General features: G+C 39.5%; 1 protein-coding gene across 21 annotated transcripts in view; it reads right to left on the bottom strand.

Moving 5' to 3' along the window:
* Positions 1–2,521: 2,521 nt before the first annotated feature.
* MLF1 (myeloid leukemia factor 1) overlaps positions 2,522–9,615 on the bottom strand; it is a 34,626-nt gene continuing 27,532 nt past the window's right edge. For 8 of the 21 annotated variants that reach the window (XM_049100100.1, XM_049100102.1, XM_049100105.1 and 5 more), the window contains 4 exons: positions 8,181–8,340; positions 5,829–5,967; positions 4,950–5,005; positions 4,335–4,510 (listed from right to left, as the gene is read on the bottom strand). In XM_049100100.1, coding sequence (XP_048956057.1) covers positions 4,350–4,510; positions 4,950–5,005; positions 5,829–5,967; positions 8,181–8,340 — 516 coding nt within the window. In that variant the 3' untranslated portion in view covers positions 4,335–4,349. Of the gene's footprint in view, positions 4,091–4,287; positions 4,511–4,949; positions 5,006–5,041; positions 5,067–5,828; positions 5,968–8,180; positions 8,341–9,615 lie in introns of those variants that run through there. The other 13 variants (XM_035704696.2, XM_035704698.2, XM_035704700.2 and 10 more) reach the window with 5 other exon arrangements.

The raw sequence follows: 9,615 nt of genomic DNA, 5'->3' as shown, positions 1-9,615 counted from the left end.
TATCATAGACGATCTCTGTTTAAGGTTTTTGTTTTTCGAGAGAGCGAGCTTGCTGGGGGCACGGGGCAGAGGGAGAGAGAGAATCTCAAGCAGGTTCCAGGCCCAGCTCAGAGCCCCAGGCAGGCTCAACCTCATGACCCCGACATCATGACCTGAGCCAACCAACTGAGCCGCCCAGGCACCCCACACCCCACACTCGAAAATTTTTACAGAGGAGTTGAGAAAACAGTCACATATACGGACACACCACGCGTGGGTGGCTCAGCGGTTGAGCAGACCAAGTGTGGGTCATGATCTCAGGGTCCTGGGATAACCCCGAGTGGGGCTCTGTGCTCGGCACAGTCAGTCGGCTTGTCCCTGTCCCTCTGGTTCCTCCCCCTGCTCACGTGTCCCTCTCTCAAATAAATAAAACCTTTAAAAATTTCGAGTGGGAGGAAAAAATAGAGAAGAACAGGAAAATCAGTGACCTAGATGCTAGATCAAAAATTTTGAGTTTGCGGGGCACCTGGCGCCCTCATCAAGACTCTTGATCTCGGGCTTGTGGGTTTGAGCCCCACACTGGGTGTGGAGATTATTGGAAAAAAATAAACTCTTTAAAAAAACATTTTGAGTTTGAGGGAAAGTGGCTCCCAATGAGGCAGCGGCCAAGCCGGAAGCGGGCGGGAGGTCTCCAGCGCCAGAGCTAAGGGGGACCCCGAAGCGGCGGAGAGAGAGCAGGGGAATCCGGGCACTGGCGGAGCTTCGAGGCGGCCGCGGGCCGCTGCGCTCGGGTTTTGCTTTCTTGGCGTCGAGGCGCGGCAGGCTCGTGCGCTTGGCGTGCTTGGAGCCGCCCGGGCCAGGGCTCCCCGCCACGGCTGATCACCTTCCCGCCTCAGGACCTCAGGACCGTAGTCACGGTGACCGCAGGGTCAGGCAGCTCGGGGAAGTGGGCCCGGGCTCCAGGGCTCCAGGGGTTAAGGGCCCAACTCTCGCTGCCAACTCAGGTGCTGACCTCAGGGTCAGGAGGTCAAGGCCTGCGCTGGCCTCACACTGGGCGTGGAGCCTACTTGGAAAAAATTCTAAAAAGCTCTGAAATATGGACCTAAAACACCAGGAAGTCTTTTATATAAACAAAGTGGTCCCTTTCAGACCAACACCAGGCGCGCTCTGCCCCCGAGCCTGTGCGCTGTCGTGGTGGTCCTGCGAGGCCCGCTGCGGCGCGGCTGGTTCCCGCCCGACTTCCCCGACGGCCGCGCAGTCCCTGCTCGTGGGGCCCGGACGTCGGACAGGTCTGTGGGCACAGACCCTGAGAAACTGCCTGATGGTCCGTCAAAGGGAGACGCGGCTGCCTTGGGCTTTCACCCCTTCGTCAAACCACGTGACTCCGACCTGAGGAACCCGAGCTCGAGGGAACCTGGGTGCATGTAAGGCCTCTCCCGAAGCCCGCTGCGCAGGGGTGGCCAGACTGGGCACGTTTCCCCACACGCATAATAGAAGATGATGGGCAAGGACACAGGGGACGGGACGTGGCGTTTAAAGTCAACTTCAGCAGAAAACACCAAAGTCTGATCAGAACCCCCAAGCCCCACGAGGCCATAGGCACGACACCGGGGACAAAGAAATCATCAGAATGCCAGTGTACCGCAAACTCCACGTAATCAGGGACAGAGGGGACTTAAGAGGTCTCAGATATGCATATTATTAGCACATTGAAGATCTTAAATCGCGGCAGGGAAGGTCCAGGTCGCGCTTCAGTAGACTCTAAATTCTCCTATAGCCCCGTCAGCCCAAGGCCACCGTCTCAGTCCCTTCAGGCTGCTACAGGAAAAATACCATAAACGATACAGTGGCTTATAAACAATAGAAATCTGTTACAAAGGCACTAATCCTATTACGAGGGCTCCACCCTCATGACCTGATCACCTCCCAGAGGACGATCTCCAAATACCACTGTCATATCGTCACATTTAGGGACCATCCTGATTCCATGTATCCCTGCCCTTGCCTTGTGACAGTAAAGGGTAGGTAATGGGGTCATAAAGGTGAAGTGATGGAAACCTGTCCCTGAGACAGCCAGATACCAGGAAAATCTCTAACGTGGCAAGGAGTGTGAGCATGCAACTTGCCCTTATTGTCAAAACCACATTCACCAAGTTGTTGACTATCCTTCCATTCCCAAGACATCCAGGGTTCCAGAAGCATCAACGGTTGTCCACAAGGAAAGCCATTCTCTGAACTACAGGCTACAGAGAAACTTCTTTCTTATATGGTTGACTTCCGCAGTATGGTAAAAATGATTCTGAAAAGAAGAATTTCAGCATCATGTGATCCTGAAGAATTGACGTTTAATCTCTATATGTCACCTATTTTTATGAGTGACCCCTTATGAAGCAGTGTGGCATAAGAAGAAATCTACCAAAAAAAAAAAAAAAAAAAAAGAAGAAATCTACCTTTCATTCAATTTTTATTTACTTTCTATGGTAAATAAGTTGGGAGGAAAAATAGCTATAAATGCTCTGTTATATGATGCACAGAAGGTATATTCTTTTAAATATGATAATTTATTAAGGCGTGTTTTCATATTTGAACATGATTCAAGTTATCATCTATGTAACGATTTAGGCAGAAGGAGAATAATTACAGTGTCTATTCTATTGGGATTTTGCTCTATCGAGTAAATTTATGCAAAAGTGTTATTTAGAATTTATGCCTTACGGCAACTTCCCAATATGTTATTAGTATACTAAAGTATGCATTAGAAGAAAATGTTAACATCTTTAATATATGCATTTTTCTTATAAAAATAGACGTGTATGCATCTTATTTCAGTAATTAATTACAGGCAGGAAACGCACTAATCAAATTAACAGCATAGAATATGGAAGGTTAGAAGAGTATAAGCACGATCACATAGTTCTATTTCCAAAGTGAAAAAAGCAAGATATTAGGATTATAGAGTGATAGTGGGTTTTCTGTTCTCTTTTCCCCTCCTGAAACAACAAAAACTTAAGGGTTAAAGATTTTTATATTCTCGTAAACTTCAAACTTTTTCTAAAAACAGATTGAATTCTAGGATAAAAAAGCTAAAGCTGAATTTTTAAATGGTACAAAACAGAACTGAATTATTAAGTACCTTGCTCAAACATACATATCAGCTGTCTGAGAAATTTTGAGACAATCAATCATTCAGGTTTACAGAATACCAAATGCATTTTTCTAAATGTCACAGAAAGGCTGAGCAGAGTTTCTCCAAGGACACTCCAACTTTAGAATGTTAACTGTGAAGACAGATTAAGCTGTTTGTGGGAGAGGAGAACGGAAATATGCTACCTTAAGAAGCTAAAGAGAAAGGTCAATGTAACGTCCGATGAATGTTAAGAATGTAATACAGAACAAAAAGAGGAACACACTGCTTAAAGAAGTTATGAGAATAAAACTCATATATATTAGTGATTTAAAATCTTCCCTTGAAATTGAGATTTATTTTAATGTAACTTATCAAAATAACTAGTTTCTAATAAAACAGTACCAGTGTAATTTTATTTTTTTGAGATTTTAAAGCTAGCTGGCTACATAACACATAACATTTGATTTAAGTAATTTTACCTTTATTAACATCACTCTGATATTGTTAGTGAAAACTGAGACTATTTTTTAACATTTTACTTTCTTATAACTAATACATCAGATAAAGCTAGCTCTACATTCACTCTTGAATATATAAAAGAATATATAGCCCATAGAGTAAGATAATTGGGAAAGCAAAATCAAATTAGCATTTTTTAAAGAAAATGTTTAGCAACTTACTTAAAGTGTTGAAAACCAAAGTTTTATTCCTAAAGTACAGACAGTATAAAGCAGGCTCTCTTCCGAGAACATTCAGATATCAGAAGAAAGTGAAGTACAGTACTGACTGAACAAGAGATTGGTCTCATGGGTATAACCCAGCACCATTACTTTCTCTGTTAAAACAATCAAGACTAAACAAATCAAATGCAAGGCTATTTATTTTTTGTTGATTTTCACAGGAGATCCTTTGACGTTGAGTTTGTCCACAGAAACATTTGATCTTCTTCCATATTCAATGGCTGGACTTTGATGAGGTTTCTCCCTGGGAAATAGAAGTCGAACATTAACACCATTTTTTTAAACGCCCAGTAGTTGACAAATCAATACATACATGATTTAAAGAAACACTGTAATTTATGGACAGTTTTACCTAAAACGTCCATAATAGCTTTGAAAACATATGGGAGACTATTTCATTAACATTTAAGAAAGCAGCAGCTACTTTCCTGGGATAGATTTTACTGCTGAATCATGCTATCCAACATGGTAGCCACTAGTCACATCATTTACATTTAAATTGACTAAAATAGGGATCCCTGGGTGGCGCAGCGGTTTGGCACCTGCCTTTGGCCCAGGGCACGATCCTGGAGACCCGGGATCGAGTCCCACGTCGGGCTCCCGGTGCATGGAGCCTGCTTCTCCCTCTGCCTGTGTCTCTGCCTCTCTCTCTCTCTTTCTGTGACTATCATAAATAAATAAAAATTTAAAAAAAAATACATTGACTAAAATAAATTTTAAAAATTCAGTTCCTCAGCTGCACCCGCCACGTTTCAAGTGTGGTTCAACAGCCACATGTGGCTAGTGGCTACCATATTAGACAGTAGGGATATGTGACATTTTTGTTATTACAGAAATCCACTCCAGAAATTTTCTATTGCAGAAAATGCCCCTGGTAGCAGGCCACAGATTTACAGATTACCTATAAAGAGCTCGTTTTCTCTAACAGGGACCTGATTTCATAGTCAAACTTAGCACTGTAAGGTTTTTCAAAATGAGATAAATAATGGTCTAAAAGTAATATGGAAGCTAATTTTCTTCAGAAAATATTAGGGCTCTAAATTCCTGAATAAGTATTTTAAAATAAAGTTCTGTGCACAGCGTCTGATCTACTTGATACCCACTTGTCCGCCGCTGGTTCTGTGAAGCCTTCCACCTTCTGCCCCAATCCTCCACTCTCCTGTGGCCAGAACAGATTTCTGTTTTAAGGGCTGTGAGGCCCCCTTGTCTCTCAAGTGTAACTTTAAAAGGAATTAGGTACTGTTTTCCATTTTTCCCCCAAAGAACAAAATTAAATTCTAACTCTAGAATATACTAGAATATACACTAAATGAACAAAAATCTCTTTAATCTTTAAGGTGTGGTTTCAACACAGCTATTCCAAAGGTAATCCCAATGGAGGCTAAAGTTCTTGAAAAATTCTTCCAAAATATCTAATATTATCGAATACCTCTCCCCCTCCTCTCTCTCTCTACTAAATAAAATCTTTAAATAACAATAATAGTGTGTTTCATCACTAGTATAGGTGCAGTTAATGCCACGTATTACACAAGTACCTAAAACTGCATCTACCATTGACTTGTTAGGGAAGTTTTCTTAAGCCTTTCAAATAGAGCCCCTCTCCCCTTATCGTGTCTCTAGATACCAGTATCTTTGCCTGGCATGAAATGTATGATTCCTCTACATCCAGGTTAAAATCTGTCTTACAAGAACAAGTACATTGTAGTATCTCATTTTTCCTTACAAGGATTTTAGCCCCTATCTTCTGAAGCATAATTTGCCAGTGGGTTACTAATCATATAATCTTAAAATATTAACGGTTTTTAGAGACAAACTCAAATTTCTGTGGAATGCTAAGATATGATGTGAAATTATTACATCCTTCACAAAAGATACTGTGGATACAAACAATGGATGTCAGTCAAAACTTCCTGATACAGAGGTGAAATTACATAACTTTTCTTCTGACTCTTAAAAAACACATTTTTAGAAATAACTTTTACCTTCTTTTAAGTTCTCGGCAACCTGAATTCTCATGACCAACGCTTCGCATCCTAGGGTTTTCCACGTTGCGCCATTGTCCCACTGGTTTGTACTTCAAAATCTCATTTTGCCACTCATTATCAAAAGCATGAGCATCACCTATATTAAATATCAAAATAAAGGGGCAAGTGTTAAGGTATTAAGGGTCAGTAGCTGCTTTGACTCCCACATACTTCATTCTGGCCTTGTGCTTCCATCAGCCTAACCTCAAGAGAGAGGCAGGAGACTGCTCCAAATATAAAAGGTCTTTGATTCAGAGTAATATTTCCCTTTTTGTTTCTCTTTTATTCCTATTGATAATTTTGTTATTGATGAACTGGTTTTTCATGCACCTGCCTGCATACCATATTATCCTACCCTATGAACCTCTGACCCAATTACAACGACCTACAGTCTTTCTTCCCGGTCATCTCCTGGTGATCATGCTTTTCCTCTGTACTTGGGCACTTCTGTAACTAGCACTGCCTATTAACCTCACCATTTTCCTACAGAACTTGGGCTAACCGGTAAGTTTCTGTTGTCAATATCCTAAGGCAGGTTACTTACCTCAACTGCCAATTTATGTTGTTATGAGACAGGCCATCTAACTTGGATAAAATAACAATAGGTAAATGATAATATTTGTTCCATCAGATGGACTTTATAATAATAATGTGTTCCGGGGTGCCTGGGTGGCTCAGTTAGTTAAGCCTCTGTCTTCGGTTCAGGTCATGATCCTGGGACCCTGGGATTAAGCCCTGCATTGGGCTCCCGCTGCTTCTCCCTCTCCCGCTGCTCCAGCGCAGGCAGGCCAGTGCGCTCTCTTACTCTCTTTCTCTCTCTCTTTTAAATAAAACTTTTAAATAATAACAATAATGTGTTTCATCACTAAATTTTTCTTCATGTTAATTATTGTGCAGTACTCTGTATATATTTATGACAAAACTACAAAGGTTAAAATTAAAGAAAGGTTAAGATGTAGCTTCCTTCTTAATGCGTAAGAATAGTTTTCTCAAATCCAATCTTAAGAGAATTTCTTTTTCTAAAATGATACGATAGGGATCCCTGGGTGGCACAGCGGTTTAGCGCCTGCCTTTGGCCCAGGGCATGATCCTGGAGACCCGGGATTGAATCCCACGTCGGGCTCCCGGTGCATGGAGCCTGCTTCTCCCTCTGCCTGTGTCTCTGTCTCTCTCTCTCTCTCTGTGTGACTATCATAAATAAATAAAAATTAAAAAAAAAAATAAAATGATACGATAATTTAAACCATTTCCATTTAAATAATTTAAATTTAAAGTAACAAAAGACTTACTCAAAATGCTTTTTGAAAGTGGGAGGTGAATATAACCCAAAGATTACAATAAGAAGAGTTAGGACACTGGAAAGACTTAAGTGCAGTTGAATTGAAGAATGAATATAAAATCTAGAAAATGGAAATATGTACTTGATATATACATGATATATTATCCAACAATACAAGAAATTAAAATCTTACCTATATAAAACGTTAAGTGCCCAACAATACAGAATTGTCATTATTATTTTTTAAATATTTTATTTATTTATTCATGATAGACATAGAGAGAGAGAGAAAGAGAGAGAGAGAGGCAGAGACACAGGCAGAGGGAGAAGCAGGCTCCATGCACCGGGAGCCCGACATGGGACTCGATCTTGGGACCCCAGGATCACGCCCTGGGCCAAAGGCAGGTGCTGAACCGCTGAGCCACCCAGGGATCCCAGAATTATTTTTTAAATTATGGCCCATTCATGACAGAACTTTTAGGTAACCATTTAGAATATTTTTGAACAATAACATCATAGGTGTCTGTTATAATCATGGTGGTGAATTAAAAGTAAGCACAATATAAACTAGACAGTAAAATACTAATTAAAAAAAAAAGTGTATGTGTTTCTATATATAAAACTATTAGGAAGAAATACACTAAAACATTAACCGTAGTTATTTTGGGTTGGGATTATGGATAATTTTTATTTTCTTCTTTATTCTTTTCTATACTTTTCAAATAGGCCTCAGAAATATTTAAGAGCTCATTTTGCCTACTAGCAGTCTTACTAAATGGTAATTCAAAAGATTCCATTTTCCAAATATAAAACAAAAACTAAATAACATTCCCAAAAATTGCTATAGAAAACAAATCAACTAAGAAACAATGAAACCACAATTTTACTACTTGGATAAGGTAGTCCCTACACATATTATTCATAAACTACCTCAAAATGATATAAAATGTTTCCACAAAAAACGTTCATCAAGTACTACCAGTTCAGCTGCTATTTTAAGAGGAAGAATGCTATTTTCCGTGACAACTTACATTCATTCATATTGATGAACTCTTGATTGACCTCTTCATCTCCAGTCTTGTTGTTCTTTGACTTTTTAATGACATGAGCTCGGTCGTGAAGATGATGACCAACAGCCATTTTTTCTAGTCCACTATCCGAATCTCTCAATGCTCTCCTAGTTTCCTTTATCTGTAAAAACGAAGAAAATAAAAATTAGTTATTATTTGAATATATATAGAATGGATATAATTCTCAACCCCTCAGGACCTGTTCACACATATAGAGGTAAGACCATAAATCGACATCTCTAAAAACACTGGGTACTCAATTCCAGTACCAACTAGCAGCAAAATTGTGGTAATAGTTCTCTGATATTTTCAGAACTGCGTAAAATTAAAACGTCCAGGGCAAATAGAGCCAATACAATTTAAACTTTTTCTAAATTGAAATCAAATAGTATTACAAATTAAGTTATTATTTGTTATAAACGTAGTGCTTTCCACACTGTCCCTTAACAGTGTCATAGTTGGGAGTACATGCTAGCGTCTCTACGAGTAAGGGCAACTTCCTTGGGTTTGAAGCTCATAGCTCCTACATATTGACTCTATAGGTCATGAGGATATTCGTGACAGACAGACTATTAATATTAGCATGGTTTGCTGTGGGATGTCTACCATTAGCTGTCTGCATTTAAGATATATGTCACTTATAGCAAGTTAGAATGAAAATGTCTGCACTATGGCAAGAGCATCATGAAAGGGTATGTCTTTACATGTAAGAACTAAAAAATTAACTATTCACACCCATTAAACAGGCAAACTGAATTTTTTTTCACTATAAGTGTGGAAATGGGAACTCTTATGCCAGACTTTGTGGGTGTTGTCAACTGTTTCAATCACTGTGCCATAGTAATTTAGTGATTTTTAGGTAAAGATGAAGACATCCACCTCCTACAAACCAACAATACATACCATTCATTTGCACATGGAGACATGTATAAAGATAAGTAAGCGAAAAATTAGAAATACCTAAATATCAATCAGCAGAAACATAAATTAAAGACATGTAGCATGAAACCATTTATATAAAGTTTAGAAACCAATAAAATCACTCATTATATTGTTTATGAAGCATATAGGTAATAAATTTATTAAAAATACATGAGAATGATACGTACAGGAAAATGGTTCTCTTGTGGGGGGGGCAGTAAAAGGGAAAAGGAAGTAGGGACGGAAGAGTGCACTAGAAGCTTTAACTGCATCTAATATTATGCTTAAAAAAGAAAACAGAACAAGAGACAACCTAAAGCAAATAGAGAAAAATGTTATGATTTGACTAAACTGGGTAGAAGGAATGTATTTATTATATTATTTTCCATATCCTTTCTGTACACTTCAAGTATTTCATGAGTTAAAGAAATTCATTTACTTAAGATATACATTAAAAATAAACGTTTATTTCCTG

The sequence above is a fragment of the Canis lupus genome, chromosome 23 (genome assembly GCF_003254725.2).
Source record: "Canis lupus dingo isolate Sandy chromosome 23, ASM325472v2, whole genome shotgun sequence".
NCBI classification, from domain to species: Eukaryota; Metazoa; Chordata; class Mammalia; order Carnivora; family Canidae; genus Canis; species Canis lupus.
The sequence above is the reverse complement of the archived record's forward strand: the minus strand, read 5'-3'. Positions and strand labels throughout refer to the sequence as shown.